General features: G+C 51.2%; 1 protein-coding gene across 1 annotated transcript in view; it reads left to right on the top strand.

The window, feature by feature from the left end:
* ABAT (4-aminobutyrate aminotransferase) overlaps positions 1–22,528 on the top strand; it is a 28,126-nt gene that overhangs the window by 3,225 nt on the left and 2,373 nt on the right. The window contains exons 2-14 of the mRNA XM_044452574.1: positions 1,691–1,788; positions 3,725–3,754; positions 5,676–5,793; positions 6,533–6,582; positions 8,252–8,332; positions 9,358–9,450; positions 10,221–10,283; positions 10,896–10,959; positions 13,376–13,524; positions 17,665–17,802; positions 19,935–20,102; positions 20,821–20,967; positions 22,285–22,396. Of these exons, the coding sequence (XP_044308509.1) occupies positions 1,691–1,788; positions 3,725–3,754; positions 5,676–5,793; positions 6,533–6,582; positions 8,252–8,332; positions 9,358–9,450; positions 10,221–10,283; positions 10,896–10,959; positions 13,376–13,524; positions 17,665–17,802; positions 19,935–20,102; positions 20,821–20,967; positions 22,285–22,396 (1,311 nt within the window). The remainder of the gene's footprint in view (positions 1–1,690; positions 1,789–3,724; positions 3,755–5,675; positions 5,794–6,532; positions 6,583–8,251; positions 8,333–9,357; positions 9,451–10,220; positions 10,284–10,895; positions 10,960–13,375; positions 13,525–17,664; positions 17,803–19,934; positions 20,103–20,820; positions 20,968–22,284; positions 22,397–22,528) is intronic.

Here is a 22,528-nt window from a genome sequence, read left to right as displayed (position 1 = left end):
GGGGGGTTGCAGCATTTGGAAAGGGGGGAATTAGCCCCTCCCCGCTCGCTGCAGACCCCCTGGAAATGGTTTCCGGCTCGGCAACAGGCAAGCAGAGAAAAAGTCCTCCTCCTGGCGCCAGGGAGGCCAGGGCCCTGGGCAGTCAGTGTGGGGCCAGGACCCCAGGCCCAGTGTGGGGCCAGGACCCCAGGGCTCCCCCAGCACCTGGGCCCCCTTGCTCCTCTCATCTCTCTCCCCTTCGCGCGCACGCACAGCCGAAAGAGCACGCCAGTCTCCCGTGCTGCGTGGGAGAGCCCATGCAGCTCCGCGGCAAGGTTGCGGGGCCGGGACTCCGGTGACGGGGGCTCAACCCCCGCTTGGCCATGAGGCTCCCTGGGTGACGGGGGCCCATCGTGGACTCTGCCTGCCTACCAGGTTGTTGAGGATACAGTGGCAAGTAGATGCACGTGAGCCACCCTGGCTCTGCGCAGGAAGCATGGCTGGGTCAGAAACATGAGGCTGCGTCGATGAGGAGTAGGCCGTGTCGCCCTTCATATCGTCCAAGAGAGCGGCCCCAAGCGCTGCTCCTGATGAGCCCTCCCCGCACCATCACCATGGCCGGGCTCCGCTCCGCAGGTGCTCACCTGTCCAGCAGCTTGGCTGCTGGGCACCTGCAGGCCTGCTGGCTTGCGGCAGCTGCGCCTGAACCTTTGGCAGCGCAACAAAGTGAATGCCTTGACTATAAAGCCCAACCCTTGATACTCCTGCCAGGGGAGGGCTGGAGAGCTTAAAAGCGAGAGGCGGAGGCAAACGGCCAGGGTCTGCCATTCACTTTTGTGCTCATTAATTGCATCGATAGTATTATGTGAATGTATGCATTGCTTCCCATGGCAAAAGCCAATCTTAAAATGACTTATTTTATGTATGTATTTATTTAAAACATTTCTGTCCTGTCTTGATTCAAGCGGATCTCAAAACAGTTTACAATCAGAGTGCGACACCTTAAAATACAACTGTCATAAATAAAATCTGCAATAGAACAATTAGCCCTTAAAATAATGGGTGAATAAAAAGGTTTTGGCCTAGCTCTGAGAGGAAGAAAGCATCAGCACAAGTGCGCCCCTCTGGGGAGCAGTTCCAAAGCAAGGGAGCCACCACAGAGAAGGCCCTGCTCTGGTGGCCGCTCTTGCCACCTCCTTCAGAGAGGGCTCCTGAAGGAGGGCCCCAGTGGAAGATCTTCGAGTTTATTTATTACACTTGTATGCTATTCCTCTTAGCTCTAGGGCAGCTTACGCACGCATATCCACAATTAAAACAACTATAAAATAATTAGATAGCATGTAATGTAAAAATCCGATATAAACTGTAATTGGCTTAACAATACACATAAGAAGAAGCATCCGAACACAACCTAAGAACAATGCAATATGAGAAAGTATCCCTCTCTCCAGAGCGCCTCCCTGCAGTTCACGGCCAAAAATGAATAAATACCCTGAAAGCCGCTGACAAGCAGGTGGTGGCTGACATCTGGGGGCAGCAAGCGTGCATTTGCCCCGTGCCAGAACGGGGCCATTTTGCCCTCCTGCCACCTTTCCTAGAAACCAGAAAGAGACGCTCAGGGGTGTGGGGGACGCTGGCAGCTGTGGGCCTCTTCCAAGCTAAGCACGCCTAGGTTGTGTTCACCAACTGGCTCCCCAAATGTTCCTTCCAGGGCACCGAGGAATCAGCCAAGCCGCAGCGAAGATTGATGTGGAATTCGACTATGATGGGCCGCTTATGAAGACAGAGGTCCCCGGACCAAGATCTAGGGTAAATTGCCAAATCCAGGGGACCAGAAATGGCTCCCAGGACTATTGAGAGCAGGCCTTTGTCTCTCTGGCCCACCCTTTCCGGTCGGAGCTCCTGCTGCTCAGAGGCCCTGGCTCTTCCTTCCCACAGGCTTTCGCAGTGTCCCACTGTGGTGATCTGGGCTGCCAGGACCTGGGGAGGGCAGGTTCTGACTCCAATGGCCATGATGCCTCCCAGGTGGATTTGGGCCAGTGCATGACTCAGCCTGGCCTTGGACTCTCGGGAAGATAAGATGGAAAGGAGCAGGAGGACTGTGTAAATGTCTCCAGTTCCTGGCAGGGAAAAAGGCAGGATCCAAATGTTATGAAGAAATCCATGAGGGAGAGAAAGCGAGGCGAAAGGCAAGGCAGATGTGAGCGCAGCAAGCGTGTGTGGCGGGAGGGGAGTCCGCAGCCCTGCACAGGCAGGAAGGAGGAGACCCGTCCTGAGCAGAGACCGAGCTGGCCGGTCAAGCTGGAATTTGCCTGCCGGGGACTACAGCCTTCCTGGAATGATGTGGCGGGGGCTGGAGAGGAGGGACAGGAAAGCCCTCCAGCCAAGTGTGGTGTGTGATCTCACCGCAGGGCTGGAGGGAAAGAGGGAGGCCCCTGCCAGCCCCAGAAGGGCCCCTGAGCAGCCTTGGGGGCAGTGCCTGGAGTTGACCTGTCCCCAGCTTGAAAACTCGTGAAGAGCAGCACCCTGGTTTTCGGGTCTTGACAAGACGTGAGTAGGAGAAGGCTAGAAGGTGGTAGCAGCCTTCCTTGACTGCCAGGTGTCTTGAACTACATGTCCCATCCTCCCTAGCCCATGTGGCCAGTGGCTGCTCTGTAGCCCTCTTGGTTTTGAAATTAGTTTCTTCTCAGCAGTTTGTTTATTTATTAGATTTATATCCTGCCTTTTTTCCTACAAAGAACTATAAGCAGCTTACATCATTCTCCTCCTCCTGCTCGCCACCTTATGCCCGCAACAACAGCCCTGTGAGGCAGGCTGGGCTGAGAGGCTGTGACTGGCCCAAAGTCACCGAGTTGGCTCCATGGCTGAGTGGGGACGTGGACCCTGATCGCCTGAGTCCCAGCCTCACACTTTCCACCACAGCCCCACGCTGGCTCTCACGGCACGGCTGTGGCGAAGGGACATTAGCAGTAGCCTTTGTGGGCAGGGCCCTTCCTTTGCCTGGCATGGCCCAGTCTCCTTCCCCACTGCCATCCCCTCCCTCCGTTGAGGGAAGGCAGAACTGTATCCCTCAGAAATGAGCCGCATCCTCTTCCTGGAGGACCTCCAGTCGTGGTTTTCATCATGCGTCCTTCACAGAGTTTGCAAGTCTTCCACTCGCAGCCTTTCCGTGTCTCCCCACGGCCCTTTCCATACCAGGAAAACTGTTCAGGGAGAAAGGTGGAAGAGCACCCAGTACCCTTTGGATTGGTATGAGAAGACCCCGTCATCCAGACACCCCCCCACTCCCCACCCCCCCGGATCTAGAGCCATCTCTGAAATGACTCTGGAATCGAGATGCACTTCATTAACCTGCAGCAGATTTTCTGGAGGGGGAGTAGCACCAAAGATAGCTAAAATCTTTGGAATGAAAATGGGAGTCTAGTCCCTTTCCAAGAATCCTCCTTAGCATGCACAGCAGGCCGGAAGAGTGGAGAGATCAGGGGGCCAGGCTGCCACCATGAGCTTCCCATGGAAGCATGGTGGAAGCGGCCTTGGACTGCCTTGGAAAGCTGCTTGGTTCGGCTCTGTATGAGATAGCAAAGAGCACCTTTTGGCGGGCTTGATCCGGAGCTCTTTCTGCATGCAAAGTAGGTGCGTTACTCAGTATATCGGCTCCGCTCTCCATCCCATCCTGCCACCCAACAGTCCTTTTTCTAATATCAGCCAACAACAGATTCATAATATTTTCTTTCTATCTTTTCAGGAATTAATGAAGCAGTTGAATGGAATCCAGGTAATTTCTCCTGCTCTCGTTGCTTTTAATTGAATTTTTCAAAGTGACAATGAATAGGTAAAAACTCAGCATGGCACATGTGAGCCCATTTCAATACACTGTGATTGCTCGGGATGTCTGCTTGGCACAGGCGAGATGATCTGCTACAGAGACCCCTCGTCATGCTTGCAGATCATGCCTCGGCATTCCATACGTCTTGCAAAGTTGTTTAGTCCATCAAAAAGGTGCCGCATTCTACTGGCCTCTTTGTACTGGGGAGCATTTAGCAAGTTTCTCTCTCTCAGTAAGTTCTCCACTTCAATTTCTGTTTCCATATGAGAAGGGAAAGTCAATTTGCTCGTTTCCAGTTAGCAGCTATGACCAGCTTGGCTTCTGCCCAGAAAAAAAGTCAGGAGCAATTTATATTTTAGTTGAATATTAGAGCTTACAGATAATGTTGTGGTTTGACCCCACTGCAAAAACCTGAACCCAAAATCTTTGCTTCACTGGTCCATGCCACTGCATACGTGGGCAAGTGCTTTGGGTGGCCCCACATCTCCAAAATCTAAGATTCACATTTTCACTGGAATAGTTCTGCTTTATTGGAGTAATGTAGCATTTATCTTTTAACTTTCGAGCCAAACACGTTTGACCGTCTTTACCTCCAACCCATTCCTCCTCAAGCCCTGTAAACATGTAAGAACAGTGGTTTGTGTCTGTGCATGTCACAGCTCTTTTGCACAGAAACTCCCCTTGATGCAGGGCTGGCAACTGCCATCCTTGGCCTAATTCTGTGCAGGCTCAGCCTCACTTTAAAAGCCCACTGCATGCAGTCAGTCCAGCTTTCTGGCAAAAAATGCCCATGGTACTGGGATACTTGACCTTGCTCGCCATCAAGATGCAGCCCAAGATTGTCCTCGGGCATCTCTTGAGCATCACCACAAGGGAGTGTGATGCTCAAGAGAAGAAAGGTTGCCCATCCTTCTTTGAGGCCTTCCTGCCTACAATGATCCAAAGAGAAACCTTCTTATTTTGAAGGAACAGCCATCATGAGAACCTGACCTGAATGTGCTCCCTGCATGGATTTTAGGATTGTTGTTGCTTAGTCTCAAAGTCATGTCCGACCCATTGCAACCCCATGGACAACATTCCTCCAGGCCTTCCTGTCTTCCACCATCCCCCGGAGTCCACCCAAGCTCACACCAACTGCTTCAGTGACTCCATCCAGCCACCTCATCCTCTGCCGTCCCCTTCTTCTTTTGCCATCTATTGTTCCCAGCATTAGGCTCTTCTCCAGGGAGTCCTTCCTTCTCATTGGGTGGCCAAAGTATTTGAGTTTCATCTTCACTATCTGGCCTTCTAAAGAGCAGTCAGGGTTGATCTCCTCTAGGACTGACCGGTTTGATGCCTTGCGGTCCAAGTTACTCGCAGGAGTCTCCTCCAGCACCACAATTCAAAGGCCTCAATCCTGTGGCGCTCAGCCTTCCTTATGGTCCAGCTTTCAAAGCCATACATTGCAACTGGGAAAACCATAGCCTTGACTGTACGCACTTTTGTTGGCAGGCTGATGGCTCTGCTTTTTAGGATACTTTTTTATTAGGATTTTAAGCTACCTCTCCAGTTTCCTGCTTGAAACTTGCCCCGGCCCACCTGCTATGCCCCATTAGGTGTTCTTTGCAGTAAATTCTTCCTTTGGCATAGACAGCTGGGAGGGGAAAGAAAAGTGGCCAGTTTTAGCACGCTTAAGTAAGAAAGACTGTGCCTTGCACCATGTTTGGCTACTTCAAGGCACTGCTGTGGGGGATGCTAAAGACTGTGTGGACTCCGGGATGCGAAGAAGAGGAAAACCAAGGCCAGGCTAATTGCTAGGCCTCCTTGTGTCCTTTGGAAGCTGGTGACAGTCTGGTGTAGCATCACAGCCTGTTTCTTCTGCCTCTTCCAGAACGCAGAAGCTGTGCACTTTTTCTGCAACTATGAGGAGAGCCGAGGGAATTACCTAGTCGATGTTGATGGGAACCGTATGCTGGACCTCTACTCCCAGATTTCCTCCATCCCTATAGGTAAGGCTCTCAGGTGGAAGTTCCCTTCTGAGAGGAGGGGATTGGTTATTATCTTAGATGGCTTTAAAAATCACTTCGACAAGGGGAGTAAGGGTGGGGGTGGAGGCTGAGAAGTCGGTTGACAGCTATATTTGGCATTTGCTTTGCATTTGAATGCAGACTCACCTAATTTTGCAGTTTCACGACAATACATGCACAGAGGAATTCTGGTATCCTAAGAAAGACAAAAAGTTTGCAATGGAGCTTTCCAACCAAAAAGTTTGCATGCACCTGGGCATGTACCAGTAAAGTGCTGAAAAGACTCGTAAAAACAATGTACCATTTTTGTAAATGCTGGATGGAGAGCCCACAGTTTTTCAGCTTGCCTGCATTCAGAAAAGCATGTTGATCTGCATTTCAGCTCATTCAAATGGGGACGATCATTCAGGTGTGCATTTTGAACAGGGAAAAGCCACATTTCCCGGCTTATTTTCCAAAAGTACACGCTCCCTCCCCTCACTGAGCAAAGCATGTAAGAATTTGTTTTCAGGGGTGCTTTTTTAAAAAATACACATTTTTCAACATCAACTGCCCAATTCAGGAATTCACTAGTGTTCCTCAGAAAACACATGCCTTTGGGAGGAGTATGTGTTTGCATGATTTGTGTATGGAAATAAAATTCTTGCACACCCCTACTTGTAGGATTCCCAAACATGGTTTCCTAACAGCAAATTCAAATGGTCTGTCTCTTTTGTTCTAGGATACAGCCATCCTTCTCTAATAAAACTTCTACAGCAACCGCAGAATCTGGTATGTGGCTTTTTCCCAAGAGACCAATGGAAAGATGCTTTTGTTTGTAGCTTCAGGAAATATTGCCTGCTCTTAAATCCCTTAGCATGATGGTGCCTTCCTTGTCTCTAATTCTGGAAAATGCGCAGCCGTGTTTGCTTCTGGAAAGCACTACAACTTCCTTTGGATCAAAGGATTAGAGAACGTGGGGTACAGGTGGTTCTTTCCAGTTTGAAGGAGGGCTTCCTTGGATTTTATGAGAACCCCCAGATCCACCAGCCAGAGCCAAAGGCCAAATCCTGCCTCAGGCTGGTGAGCGCAAACCCTGAAGGAACAGGATGCATTTGAGCATGGGCTCAGCTCAGGAATGCATGCCCAGCACCCCGAAAAGGCCGCACCTGTTTTTCCCTGAAGCATTGGAGGGCTCTTGGCACTGCCAAGGAGAAGGTGCCAGGCAGCTATCCTGGATTTTCTTTCTTAAAGAGGAAGATGGGAAAGCTAGTGATCTCAGACAGCAAGCTCTAGGCTGCCCAGAAAATTCCACAAATGAGGCGGGGTTGGGAAACACCATAAGCGCTTCATCCAGAAATACTCCTTCTCTTTTCTGCAATGCAATTCACAGGGGAAAATGTTTCAGTTGTGTTTCTTGCTGCGCAGTTGGGGGTGGGAAAATCCTTTCTGGTCTATCACTCAGTCTCATTCTACCTTCTGTCACCCCCTGACCCCAGTGGCGCTCTAATCTTGTACCTTGTCCACTGCCTCTTGCGAGTGGCCCACCCATCGGAAAAGGTTCTCAGGCACGTCAGAAATCAAACGTAGGTGTGTGTGCAGCAGCCCTTCCTCTCCCTAGCAGAGGGGTCCTGAGGCACCGTGGATCGCATCGCGGAGGCTGCGGAAAGCAGCCCCGACCGCAGAGGTGGGAGGGCTGAGTCGGGATCCCGCTGTGGCTGCATAGGCGCCTTCCCTGGGGTCACAGGAGCAGTGCTGGAGAAGAGTCAAGGGGGCTTGCTGGGGACGGTGCAGGGGCGAAGACCAGGGCCTGCAGGACGCAACTGGCGGCACCCCGGCCTCCCTCCCACCACGTCCAAGCTGCCGCAGCCGAGGGGCAAGGTCGCCTCCACATGCCGCTCATGCCCTCCCTGCACAGGACGTGCATCGTCTCCCACAATAGGACAGAGGAGCATTTTCATGGACTGCAGTCTGACATTCTAGAAGAACAGCGTGGGATGGGAGAGAGACAGGAGGGGAACTTGAGTGAGTCAGAGAGAGGGCAGGCGCTGGATGTTGATGGCACCGCATGTTGAATGACACGTCAGCAGGAGCTGCCTGGCCTTGAGGGAGGGCTCCAGCTATGAAATGGTGGAAGCGCCTGTGAGGGGGCCAAGCGGCACGAGGCCCTGCAGGGTTAGACTGGGAACTGCAGGAGGGGAGGTTGGGGGCGCAATTGTTGTGGCTGGGTGAGATGTGCATGGGCAGAGGGAGGCTGCAGAAAGGGGGGCACGGGGTGGTTGATACCCCATGCCCCTTTTTCTGCTGGCCCCGCCCCACCCAGCCCCTGCCTATAAAACTGGGGCAGCTCTTGCCTCAAGCAGCCTGAGTGCCACCACCAAGCCCTGTTGGGCCCAGATGCGACTTGGCCATTCGCCTAGCAGCACCAGACCCTCACTTGGCATATTTGGGTTCCTTTCAGAGCACCTTTGTCAACAGACCTGCCCTGGGGATCTTGCCTCCGGAAAACTTTGCGGAAAAGCTAAAGGAATCACTGCTGTCGGTACGTTCTGCGTTCAGGGGACGGGCAAGAAGGGGCACACCGGTGCCAGAGCCCCTCTGCATGCAGAAGTTCCCAGGGTCAGTCCACGGCTCCTCTTGGCAGGGCTGGGACATTTCTTCTGGACACCCTGGGCGCAGATGTTGTTCGCATTGGCAGAGCCTAGCTGGGTGGACCGAGCGGGGGGGTCCGTTTCGCCACACAGCTCCACCTGCGCAGATGGCTCGGCGCTGGTTCTCATTTGCTGCTGCTAGAGATGTGGATGCAGCAACAGACTGCAGGAGCAGCAAAGGTGGAGAGGGCTCAGCACCCCCAAGATGGTTGTTCAGGGGCTCCTGAATCACTAGATCGGGTTTCCCAGGCTGGCGCCCTCCAAAGTATTGAGACTACAACTCCCCTAACCCCCAGACAGCAAGCCCAGCGGAGAGGTAGTCTTGGCACCTCTGGAAAGGGACGGGCTGGGGAACAACACGCTCTGTCAACATAGGCTCTGCCTGAACCATCTTTCTGAAGGTTGTGAGAAGGCATTCCTGTGCTGGTATCAGGTTAGAAAAGGCGGGCTTGCTCCTGGCTTGCTGCGGCCCTGAAAGGGCATGGCTTTTAACACCAAGAACAAAAGCAGTCTCAAAAGGCCAGCACATTCCAGCATTCCTGAGTGGCTACAATGCTAAGACAAAAATTTGTGGCCCGTTTTGTACTGGGAGGCCATGCAGTTCAGCGAAGGTGGCCAGTGCAGGGCCCAAACCCAGGAGAGAAGCTGGACAAAAGGTGCGGGGGGGGGCGTCTTCAGGTTTGATGTGAAGCTCCGTGTCTACTCAGGGGAATTCCTGGGGGAGACAAATGGCTCATGGGACGGTGATATGTTGCTATTCAGTAGGGTGTGACGCGAGTGGAGGGGCCGGGTAGCTCAGTGGGGCTGGGTAGCTTTAGAGGCACCGGTCCCAGTCCCCAAAAGAAGGTAGGACATGAGCATCTTTCTCTGGCCTTGAGGCATCTCTGCTACATCCACTTTTCTCTCTGACTGACAGGTGGCTCCTAAGGGCCTCTCACAGGTTATCACAATGTCCTGCGGATCTTGCTCTAATGAAAATGCCTTCAAGACCATCTTCATGTGGTACAGGGTGAGTGCCACGGATGGGCTGTGCTCGAAGGAGGGGGGCGAACACAGAGGGCTGGGCTGCCGTTCTCGGGGAGATTGTGTGCCTTGCATGTGGAAAGCCCCAGCTTGTTTCCTGGCATCCAAAGAGGCGGTCCTGATGGAGGAAACCCACCGAATCAGGCCACGGGATCCTTTCTCTCAGGGTTCTTCTCACACCATGAAGTCAGCCACTTGCTGAATCTGCAGACTCTGGCACCACCCAGGATGTCCTGGATGTAGGCACACTAAGCAGGTTTCATGGGATCACAGAAGCATCACCCTCAGAGGGCTGCCCAGTTGCACCTTGATTGCCCCCTGTGTGGGAGAGCCCACCTCCTCCCCAGGTCATGGGTTCCATTGCCGTGCTGCTCAGACAGCCAGGAGGTTCTTCCTGATATCTGACCCAAATCTGGCTTCCTGTAACTGGAGCCTGTTATATCTCCCTTCTGCCCTGCCAGGGGACATCAAGAAGCCCTCTGAGGACCAACCCTGCATGACGCCACCATCACCTGCCCCCAGGAGCTGCCCTCCCTTGTCCTGCTGCCCCCAAAGAAAAGCCATGGCCTGGGATGTCCCTCACTCCAGGCCACCAGTGACTGAATGGGCAGGAGTGTGCACAGAATGGTTCTGTCAGATCTTTCTGTTTGTCTCTCCTTTAGTGATCGCCTTGGAAGAGAGAGCCTCGGCTGCACTTGAGGACTCTCTTGTGTGCATGACTTCTGTGACCACTAATATAAAGTCTTCATTTTTCAGAACAAAGAACGAGGACACAACAGTGTTACCAAGGAAGAGCTGGAAACCTGCATGATTAACCAGGTGAAAAGCTGGTTCTTGGCTCGACTTTGGGATTCTTGCATGGGAAAAGTGTGTGGCATCCAGAGGGCCCTTCTCTCCATGGTGTGCTTTTCTTTTCTGTAGCTTCTGGGTGGCCTTTGTCCCGCAGAGCTTGCCAAGGCATTCTGGCCTGCTCAGACAGGGACTTGTGGCATTCCCAGCTCTTCAGGGAGTGTCCTGGGCCTGCCCGGCTCTTCCTCTTGCACCCCATGCAAGTGAGCTTCCCAGAGGGTGGGTGCTGCTGCGGAGAAGGAGTGCTTATGTGCTGTCCTTCAACAACACATTCTTGGCCATGGAGTGATGTCCATAGTCTCCACAGAAGACCTCAGAACCCAACTCACTGTGTTCGGGGAGGACAGTTTTGTGCTTTACTGAAATTGTGGTTGTCTTTCCTGTTTTGCATTGCTTTTATTTTTATCACAAGCCACCCTGAAATGGTGTTAACAGAAGGGGACTAATTTCTGAAAATACTGTAAAATAAATCCTGCCAAATAGCTTCTTTCTGTCCAAGGATTTCCTTCTGCAGGAAGCGATGCTGCCTGCACTGGACAGATTGAAGTACGCTGTGATATTAACTTCCTGTTTTGGTTTCAGCCCCCAGGTTGTCCCGAATACAGCATGCTTTCCTTCATGGGTGCGTTCCACGGAAGAACCATGGGTAAGGCGCAGTCAACTGGTTGGTCTCTGTTGGCGTGTGGGCCACCAGGCAGGGAGAACCCGTTGCTTTGTTTTCAGCCTGATGCAGTCCAGATTCTCCCCCCGCCCCCCATCTTTCTCAGACTCATAGCGTAAGGAGCAGTTCTAAGGTCTAATCCACTTTAGAAGCATAGAAACAAAACAAGTCAGAGGGGACCTCTCAGGCCATCTACTCTGACCCCCTGGTTCTGCTCGTGTAATCCCCAACACGTGTTTGTCTGATCTTTCCTTGAACACCATCAATGATGGGGCTTCAGCCACCTCCCATGGAAGCCCATTCCATATCCAAGGGGTCCTAACTGTCAGGGAGTGCTTCCTGGCATCCAACCTGAAGCCTGGTTCCTTGAGCTTTGCCCCACTGGAACACGTCCTGCCCTCCACTGCAGGGACAATCAGGTCACAGCCCTCCTCCACATGACATCCCCTCCCATACCTGTAAGTTAAAAGTTATAAATAAGGGGATATTTATCCCCTTGGAGTCTCCTCTTCCCCAGGCTGAAAAGACCCAGTTCGCCCAGTCTCTCCTTACCTGTCATCCCTCCCAACCTATCTACCAATCTTGTGACCCTGCACTGAACCGATTCTAACCTAGCTGTGTCTCCTATAATGTGGAGCCCAGCAATGGATGCAGGACTCCAGCTGCGGGTACACCAGAGTCGTGTAGAATGGTACATGAGCGGTAGACAGGAACTGTACCATGGCTTATCTTGTTTTCACTGAAAATTAGTTGTGCTGTGTATGCTCAACTTGCATTTTGTAACATTTTGCTGAATGTTATTGTATTTTATTATCTATGTATATGTTTGTACTTCTGTCATGAGTGGCTGCAAAGTGCCATGGCCCATTGGTTGACGTAGAGGTTCAATAAATAGTGAAATTGTCTTGAAACATGGTGCATGGGAACAAGGTTGCATTAAGAAAAACAACCACAGAAATAAGAAAGGCCTGTTTGGAGTGATGCACGGTGTTGTGCTTAGCCCAGGGGAGGAGAACCTCTGGCCCCAGGGGCAAATTTGCTTCTCCTGAGATCTTGGGGGACCCATCAGGATGCTTGGACGGCCATGGCTCCCCCACTCCTCTGGCCCATCCACTCTGCCCCAGCCTCCAGTCCTGAAGAGTTCCCAGTTCTTGTGTTGTTTTCCCTCCCGAGGCCGAGTGACTGCCAGTAAGAGCTTTGGGCTAGTTTGCTGGTGTTTTGTGGCCCTTTAGGCTTCAGCCCACCCACTGCGAAAATGTGGCACCCAGGAGCGTCTCCGGCTGAAGGAGACATTCCCTCCCTTCCTGGGCATGCTGACCTACCTGCGTGGGGGTTCACCAGGCAGGTCTGGCACCCTCCCTAACATCTCAGCCAGGTGGGCCACCGCAATGCGATGCTGAGCTGGGGTGTAGGCGCCACTGTTTTGAACTCTCTCGAAGCCCCCGAGTAATGTGACTGTGGAGTGAAATGAAAAGGCCGGCTCCGGTGGCATGTGGGGTGCTGCTTTGATTACTCACAGGTCTCTGGAGTGAGGCTACCCAGGGGCATCCTGGGTCATTCAGGTGGCAGGCGGCTGGCTGCCAGCTGGTTCAGACAGTGGCATTGCGGCCACTGCTCCTGGGATGGGGCCACCAGAGGAAGAGGCCACCATTTGCTGGGTTCTTGAACAAGTCCTGACAGCAGGTGAGGCTGGACAGCAGAAGCGGACGGGAGAGTCCTGGAGAGGTAGAATGCACTGCGTGACCACAGAGAGCTGGTGCAGGCATTATTTTTTAATGCTGCTGCAGGTTAGAGGAAATTCCTGCAAGTAGAAGCCTTGCAGAGCAGGGTGGGGGACTGAATGTCTCTCTTTACCCATCGTTCTAGTTTTCTTCCTGCAAGCAGCTGTGCACTTTCTTTGTTTTCGTGTAAGAACAGAGCATGCAAAAACAGGATCCCCCACCTATAGACTGAATTGGTACTCTCTGTTCCATGCTCCCCATTTTGTGTGTTGCTCTGGCCACATTGTACCACAAAGGCGGCCTTGAGATGGCATGTGGCCTGCGCCATTTCTGAGTGCAGGTGGAGGTGCGGATTCTATTAAATCCATGTCAACTTGTTTTGTGATTGTCAGGCATTTTTGATTCCCTTGTCTGTTCATTAGTGCAATCCATTATTTGCACCTTAGCACAAGTGTGAATTTTCACAAATCCCCCTGCCCACACCCAAAAGTCTAAGAAATAGTCCTTGAGTTCATCACATTCACATGACTCTGGAAAAGCCGGTCTTCTGTGAAATCCACAGTTCACGTCTTTTAGAAACCTGGGCCCGTTTGATATTGGTTGGGCTTCTTCCCCATCTCCAGCCTGAGGGAGCCACCGTGCAAATGCTTCTTGACCATTTGTGCCCCTGCTTCCTCTAGGTTGCTTGGCCACCACACATTCTAAAGCCATTCACAAACTGGACATCCCTTCCTTTGACTGGCCCATTGCACCGTTCCCAAGGCTAAAATACCCGCTGGAGGAGTTTGTGAAGGAGAATGACCAGGAGGAAGCGCGCTGCTTGGAGGAGGTGAGGAGTCCTAGCCATGTGCTCTGAAGTGGGGCCGGCCCCACCATAGGGTGGGGGGAAAGCAGAAGATACCCAAGCAACAGCTGGGGGGTGACCATGCCAGAGGACCGTTGGCAGCCTGCCTACCACTTCCCACACTGGCGTTTTGCCCTTGGGGGTGGCGGAGGGCACTCTCCGGCCAGTCTTGCGCCAGCAGTTGGCTGGCTTCTCTGGGTGGGTCTGGAGGCAACGGCAAGAGGGCATTGCCCTTGCCTCAGGCACTCAAGTGCCCTGGGACACCCCATTGAGAGGCTCGCTGCGCAGCAAGTTCACCTGGGGTTCCGCCAGGCAGATCGGGAAGCCTCATTCCCTGCTCCCAGATGCCGAGGAACTGCTGTTCAGTGGTGCAAAGGTGCAAGGTGCAGTCCATAGACACCAGACAGTCCCTGCACACACAGCCTTGCCGTCCAACAAGTCATGACACTGGGGACGGAGAGGGAAGATGTGGGGCATGGAGGCGGTTTCTCAGTCGTCCCTGTGGAACTGCCCTGGTTTTTTTTTCCCCCTTCATGTCCCTTTGCTTTAAAGGCTCAAATCAGTCTGAAGAGATGGAAATTGGGTTAACCGTATCCTAACCCAAACACTGGAGAAGGAAATGGCAACCCACTCCAGTATCCTTGCCATGAAAACCCCATGGAAAGTACCAAAAGCCAAAAAGATATGATGTCAGAAGATGAGCCTCTCAGGTCGGAAGGTGTCCAATGTGCTACTGGGGAAGAGCAGAGGGCTAGTACTAGTAGCGCCAGAAAGAATGAAGCGACTGGGTCAAAGCCAAAAGGACACTCAGCTCTGGATGCGTCTGGTGGTGAAAGGAGAGTCCGATGCTGTAAAGATCTATTCTGCATAGGAACCTGGAATGTAAGATCCATGAATCAGGGCAAGCTGGATGTGGTCAAACAAGAGATGACAAGACTGAACATCAACATCTTAGGGATCAGTGAACTAAAATGGACAGGAATGGGTGAATTTAATTCAGATGACCATCAGGTATACTACTGTGGGCAAGAATCCCTCAGAAGAAATGGAGTAGCCTTCATAGTCAATAAAAGAGTAGGAAAAGCAGTACTGGGATACAACCTCCAAAATGACAGAATGATCTCAGTTCGAATCCAAGGAAAACCATTCAGCATCACAATAGTCCAAGTCTATGCCCCAACCACTGGAGCTGAAGAGGCTTAAGTTGACCAGTTCTATGAAGGCCTACAACACCTTCTAGAATTAACACCCAAAAATGATGTCCTTATCATCATGGGGGATTGGAATGCTAAAGTAGGAAGCCAAAAGATAACCAGAAGAACAGGCAAGTTTGGCCTTGGGAGTACAAAATGAAGCAGGACACAGGCTGGTAGAATTTTGTCAAGAGAAGACGATGGTCATAGCAAACACTCTTTTCCAACAACCCAAGAGACGACTCTACACATGGACATCACCAGATGGTCAGCACAGATATCAGATTGACTATGTGCTCTGCAGCCAAAGATGGAGAAGCTCTATACAGTCAGTAAAAACTAGACCAGGAGCTGACTGTGGCTCAGATCATGAGCTTCTTGTTGCAAAAGTTAGGCTTAAATTGAAGAAAGTAGGGAAAAACACTAAGCCACTCAGGTATGACCTAAATCATATCCCTGATGAATATACAGTAGAGGTGACAAATAGATTTAAGGAATCAGATCTGATAGACAGAGTGCCTGAAGAACTATGGAAGGAGATTCGCAACATTGTACAAGAGGTAGCAACTAAAGCTGTCCCAAAGAAAAAAAAAATGCAAGAAAGCAAAATGGCTGTCTGAGGAAGCTTTACAAATAGCTGAGGAAAGAAGGGAAGCGAAAGGCAAGGGAGAAAGAGAAAGATACACCCAATTGAATGCAGAATTCCAGAGAATAGCTAGAAGAGATAAGAATGCCTTCTTAAATGAACAGTGCAAAGAAATAGAAGAAAACAATAGAATAGGGGGGACCAGAGATCTCTTCAAGAAAATTGGTGATATGAAGGGAATATTTCATGCAAAGATGGGCATGATAAAGGACCAAAATGGCAGGGACCTAACAGAGGCAGAAGAGATTAATAAGAGGTGGCAAGATTACACAGAAGAACTATACAAGATAACCACAATGGGGTGGTCACTGACCTCAAGCCAGACATCCTGGAATGTGAAGTCAAATGGGCCTTAGGAAGTCTGAGCAACAACAAAGCTAGTGGAGGTGACAGTATTCCTGCTGAGCTATTCAAAATCCTAAAAGATGATGCAGTAAAAGTGCTACATTCAGTATGCCAGCAAATTTGGAAAACTTAACAGTGGCCACAGGATTGGAAAAGGTCAGTTTACATTCCGATCCCAAAGAAGGGCCATGCCAAAGAATGTTTAAACTACCGCACCATTGCACTCATTTCACATGCTAGCAAAGTTATGCTCAAAATCCTACAAGCTAGGCTCCAGCAGTATGTGGACCGAGAACTACCAGAAGTTCAGGCAGGATTTCGAAGAGGGGGAGGAACTAGAGATCAAATTGCCAACATATGCTGGATCATGGAGAAAGCTAGGGAGTTCCAGAAAACATCTACTTCTGCTTCATTGACTATGCTAAAGCCTTTGATTGTGTGGATCACAACAAATTGTGGCAAGTTCTTAAAGAGATGGGAGTACCTGACCATCTTATTTGTCTCATGAGAAACCTATATGCGGGTCAAGAAGCAACAGTGAGAACTGGACATGGAACCACTGATTGGTTCAAAATTGAGAAAGGAGTTTGGCAAGGCTGTATACTGTCGCCCTGCCTATTTAACTTATATGCAGAGCACATCATGAGAAAGGCGGACCTAGATGAATCTCCAGTTGGAATTAAGATCGCTGGGAGAAATATCAACAACCTCAGATATGCAGATGATACCACTCTCATGGCAGAAAGTGAAGAGGAACTAAAGAGCCTCTTGATGTGGGTGAAGGAGGAGAGTGCAAAAGTTGGCTTGAAACTCAACATTAAGAAAACTAAGATCATGGCATTCGGTCCTCTCACGTTCTGGCAAATAGATGGGGAAGAAATGGAGGTAATGACAGATTTTATTTTCCTGGGCTCCAAGATCACCACAGACGGGGACTGCAGCCAAGAAATTAAAAGACGCTTGCTCCTGGGGAGGAAAGCTATGGCAAATCTAGACAGCATACTAAAAAGCAGAGACATCACCCTGCCAAAAAAGTGCGTATAGTCAAGGCTATGGTTTTCCCAGTTGCAATGTATGGCTGTGAAAGCTGGACCATAAGGAAGGCTGAGCGCCAAAGGATTGAGGCCTTTGAATTGTGGTGCTGGAGGAGACTCCTGCGAGTCCCTTGGACCTCAAGGTGATCAAACCGGTCAGTCCTAGAGGAGATCAACCCTGACTGCTCTTTAGAAGGCCAGATCCTGAAGATGAAATTCAAATACTTTGGCCACCTAATGAGAAGGAAGGACCCCCTGGAGAAGAACCTAATGTTGGGAACAATAGATGGCAAAAGAAGAAGGGGATGGCAGAGGAGCAGGTGGCTGGATGGAGTCACTGAAGCAGTTGGTGTGAGCTTAAGTGGCCTCCGGGGGATGGTGGAGGACAGGAAGGCATGGAGAAATGTTGTCCATGGGGTCGCGATGGGTCGGACACGACTTCGCAACTAACAACAACAAACCCAAACAGAACCACAGTCGAGAAGTAACTTCAGCTGACTTCACAACAGCTAAATATAGTGTGAACTGCCCAGAGACCTTTGCCTACTGACCTGTATAGAAATGCAATGAATACTTTTTTAGAATCTATATTTGCAACTGCCAATGGGAAAAGTTGCTATTTTCCTTTGGGTGGAACGGAAGGCCAAGTTCTCTCTTCCAGGTCTCAGCCAGCGTCACTTAGCTTTAGCAAGGTGCTTTAGTGCTGCTTCTTGCACAGAATAAAACTGAACATCATTCCATGTAACACAAAAGCACCTAGTCATGCTCAATACAGGGTTCATCTGGTACCAAAATCCCAAATTTGTCAGTTGAATTTTCCTTTAAAAAGTAAATGGTTGCCCTCTTGAACTGTAGCAGGGAGAAAATATAAATGGCTTGAATTTTATTATGTTTCTCCAATATACAGGTAGAAGATTTAATTGTGAAATACAGGAAAAAGAAGAAAATTGTGGCAGGGATCGTCATTGAGCCGATTCAGTCTGAAGGGGGAGACAACCATGCCTCAGATGACTTTTTCAGAAAGCTGAGAAACATTGCCAAAAAGGTTGGTAAAGCCAGTCTTAAAATGGGGAATTTCACCCTCCTTCCCAGTGAATTTTGCCTCCTGAACTTAACAATCCTAGGCCAGCTCCCTTTAGAGGACCATGTGGGGCACTGGTGCAGCCAGTGCTTCTCTTCCCCCTCCGGTGGCCATCCTGTGTTCCTCCACCACTACTGCATTTCTGACATTTTTAAAGGCACTCTGCTTTCTGTTCCAAACCACCTTGCAACATATCACCGCTATGGCTGTAGGAATCAGTGGGGCAGGCCTCTGCTGCCCGGTCCCCCGATGACCCACTGCTGCCTGGCTGCTTGTTACAGCCTTTTGTGGAGCCCTGAACTGCAGCCCAGCTGGGCGTCTCATTGTCCATGAGATCAGACGGCTACTCCTGCAATACCGACAGGCCACTGGGGAAAAGGCCTGTCTGATTTTTCTGAGACGTGGGAATGCAGCTGGTGCCCCAGACAAACACCTGGCTCAGCCCCCAAGACCAGCTGCTGCTAGATCCTCAGGCAGCCACAATCATGGCATGCAAGCATAGGCGTTATTTTTATTGATATTTCTACCCCGCCTTTCTCCCATGGTGGAGCTCCAGGTGGCTCCATGCCACTGCCAGGGGTCTGCCCTCCAAGCTCAGGCCAGCCCCAGACCGGCTTAGCTCCACAGGGCGGATGCCTCCAGACCACGGGTCCTCAAACTACGGCCTGGGGGCTGGATCCAGCCCGCCTCAGAGATTTTCAATGCGCCATGCATGTGCCACATGCACCCGCTGCCTGCCTCGCAAGGAGATTGTTTTGGACTCGCCACCCCCGCCTGCTCCTCGCCTGTGCGCCCCGCCAGCACCACCTTCCCAGCCCGCACCCAGCACCGGCACCTTTCAGCTGGCCCCCTGATGAAGAAGTCTGAGGACCCCTGCTCCAGGCCACACTCTGGGCATTACTTGGACTGGCATTGCAAACAGAGCATGTCTTCTTTTTCTGGATAAATTTCCCGAACGGGCTGCTGTCGTGTGCTCTTCTGCCCAAGAAGCGGGGCATAATGCCTTGGCTATCTGCAGGATCCTTAATTTTAGGCTTTGGGGGATTGTTTTTCGATCTTCTGTACTTTAAGAATTGGGTCCTACACTGTGTGTTCATGTGATCTTGTTACACAGAGTTGTGGCAGTGTTGGTTTCGTCTGGGTTTCTCTTCTGTAGGACTTGAGAAGGAGGAGCAAATGAAACTGCCCTGAGCTGAAAGACCTCTTAGGGCACACTTTTAGGAACAGCTCAAACAGAAGACCTGGTACAACAGTTATTTCCTCATTTCATTTTAGTTATGATACGCTGACAAAGAAAAACATTTCCAAATGAAAGAGGAAGGTGTGAAATCTGTGGATGAGCCTTGTGGCTTCATCTGAGCTCGCGCTCCCTTCGTCCCACCTCCACCAAGGCCTGCGGGGACTGCCTTTCAGCTGCCTGGGTTTCCCTCAAACTTTCCAGATGTTTCCCGTAGGCTCCATCCCATCCTGCCCAGGCCTCCACTTCCTTCCCAGGCCCCCCATGCTTCTGGCAGGGGCATGAAGGGGACTGGCTCTCTGAGGCAAATTCTGTGTAGAAACATTAAATGCACACAAGGTCAGCAACTTGACTATTCATAACAGCATATGTCGGTGATAAACAGTTGCCATAGCATTGTTAAGTTAATTAACACCTGCTATTAAACCAGGGAACCCTGCTCTGCATTTAAGCCTCAATAGAGAAAACCAAACTCCTTATTCAGCAGTTTCACAACAGAGTCTCCTGCTGAAGTTACTCTGTAGGAGAGCAGCATGCTTCAGCTCAGCAGCAGAGTGTCCGGGGAGATGAAAATCTTCTTGGCTGGTTTCTGGCCATTGCTACTTCTTCTGTCCAGGCTGCAGCCCTGTGCTTTGCAGCCTGTTTCTGCCCATTGTATGGCCTGGCCTGGCCTGAATATGTGCAAGGCCCAGAGCTGCACAGTGAACCAAGTGGTGAGGCTCAAGCAGGGAAGCGCATCCTGCACGCCCTTCTCTTCGGCTCCTCTCTGCTCTTGCATCCGCTGCAGAGAAAGGGGCCCGGGCGTTTTTCTCCGGGTTCGCTTCTCGAGGTGGTCTTACGCTCTGCTCTCCCCCAACAGCATGGGTGCGGCTTCTTGGTGGACGAGGTGCAGACAGGAGGTGGGTGCACAGGGAAGTTTTGGGCCCACGAACACTGGGGACTGGATGACCCAGCTGACGTTCTGACCTTCAGTAAGAAGATGATGACGGGAGGATTCTTCCACAAGGAGGAATTCCGGGCGAATGCTGTAAGTTCTGCCGGGGGGGAGGGGGGGATTTTGTATCCGGCACTCAGAGAACAAGTTGAAAAGATTAACTCTTAAAACTCCCTCGTTATACTCAAGTTTGCATGGATTCCACGGTCAGACTGTACATGGAGTTCAACGTAGTGAGACTATGGGCTTTATTTTGTTTGTTTGTTTGTATGCTGCCCATTAATCCAGATGGATTGTCTTGGTGGCTTACAGTAAAATACTAAAAACAACAATAAAACCAATTAAAATCACAGTTAAAAGATTATATATCTATATATAGTTATATCAGTAAGTAATAACATATTTAAGACTGTCCTTGAAAATACGCAGAGGAAAGGCTGAAATAAAAACAAGGTTGGCACCAGGCAAATTCCTTCAGAGGCCTGTTGGCCTGTTTCATAGTGAAGGGGCAGCCACTGAGAAGGCCGTTCTTCTATTTACCATCCCCTTCATCTCCTTAAGGAATCTCTTAAAGGACCTCCTGCCCAGATCTTCAGGGGTGGGTGGGTATATATGAGAGCAGATGGTCCTTCAGGTTAGCCAGGTCCAAAGCCACTTGGGACTTTATACACTTGTCCAAACAAGAATCTGTGCCAGGGTAACTTGTCCCGTCAATGAAACGTGCAGCAGTGTGTTGGTTCAGCAGCTACCATTTTCACGCTTTCCTCCCTGCCTCCCTTTCTTCCTCCCCTTCTTTCCGTCCACCCTGCAGCCATACCGGATTTTCAACACGTGGCTTGGGGACCCCTCCAAGAACCTCCTGCTTGCAGAAGTCATTAACGTGATAAAACGAGAGGACCTCTTGGGCAACGCTGCTCACGCTGGGAAGGTTCTGCTGACGGGGCTGCTGGATTTGCAGGTACAGATGCATGGAGAGATTTGTTCTCAGGTGTTTCTTGTAAGGCACTCCAAGGATGGGGAAAACCAAGACTACCTTGGATGGTCGCTGACCTATCCCAGCGCCACCTGTTTGCCTCGCCTGCAGCCCAAAAGCACGTCCAATGCAGCTTCCCATCTCTGTTCCGTTTGAACATGAAGTTTCACATTCCCATTAGCCCACCCCAGTCACAACACCCGAGACTTTCTGTCAGGGTGTCAGGATTTGCACAGCACAAGCAAATTAACTGAGCCTAGTACAAGGCACAAGCTCGTTGAGCTAATCATGGCGCCGAGCAGGAGCTCATTAACCTGTCTGATAAGGTGGGGACCCGGTCCTGGCACAGCGATGTCTCTGCTCCTTTGGCCACCCCTCCTGGGGCCTGTGCAAAATGACACCAAGTAAGCTGAGCAGGAGGGAACTCCGGGGCACGATTTCTACATATGCCAAGCGAGGCCAAAGACCCAGGCCCTGATTTTACTGCTCAGGCCTAGTACACATCCCACTGGAAAAAAATAAAAACCATTTTCATATCAGCGGTGGGCTCAGGGCTGTTCGTGTTCTGGCTCACCAAGCTTGCATCTGCCACCTGCTCGGTCTTCGGGGGTCTCACTCGTCCATGGCCATGTGCCCCACAGCAGCCTTCCTAGGGCGGCACTGGCGCAGGTCCTTCCACTGCCACTTGTGACCCCCAGGTCCTCCCCCATGGCCGGATGCTGCGACATGGCACTTCCGCCTCACACAGTGGAGGAGACGTGATGCTGAAAGCTTTGCTCGCATTGCTCTCGTTCCTTGGAAACTAGGAAACTTGCGTTGTTCTGCCTGCCGCAAAGGAGGCTCTCCTGCCTGTGTCCACTGGGTTGTGCAATGCGGGCACCAGCTCCCCCGTCAGCAGGGTGCAAACGGAGGCCCCCCCGTTCCGTGCCATGCGTGCTTTGCCACAGTTCTCTCTTCCGTCCTCACCTGCAGCAGCAGCGACTCCAGTCCCGCTGTGCAGCGCCTGCAAAGTTGTCTCCTGCGTTCCCACAGTGCAGCCCAGGCCTTGGTTTCCCTCGCAACACAGCGGCAGATTCTCAGTTTGCGCTAGCATCCCAGCATGGTGTAAGGCAAAGAACAAGGCGAGCGTAAAGCAGAGAAGCACATGCTTGCCCTGTCTAAAAACAAAGCCAGTGCAAAGCGTTGTTCTGCTACCACTTTTTAGCCCCGCAGTCTGGTCAGTACGCCTTGCCTTCTTGCACGTGGCGGGAGAGGCTGTGAGAAGGCTCACCACGGCTCTGGCTCGACTCCTTCTTTTTCTAGAACCGCTACCCACACCTGGTCAGCCGGGCGCGAGGCCGGGGGACATTCTGCTCATTCGACACACCAAATGACGCTATGAGGAATAAGCTGATTGCAATAGCCAGAAACAAAGGTGAGTGTGTGTGGGCTTTAGCCGTGACCCATTCCCCACATCCCTTCGCTGTGGATTTTAAGGGTTCTAGATGAAGGAGAAACACCCATTTTACATGGGTAGAAGCTGTATGCACTATAGAAATTAAGCAAC

Source organism: Varanus komodoensis, unplaced genomic scaffold (assembly GCF_004798865.1).
Source record: "Varanus komodoensis strain SLA01 unplaced genomic scaffold, ASM479886v1 scaffold73, whole genome shotgun sequence".
Taxonomy (NCBI): domain Eukaryota; kingdom Metazoa; phylum Chordata; class Lepidosauria; order Squamata; family Varanidae; genus Varanus; species Varanus komodoensis.
The sequence above is the reverse complement of the archived record's forward strand: the minus strand, read 5'-3'. Positions and strand labels throughout refer to the sequence as shown.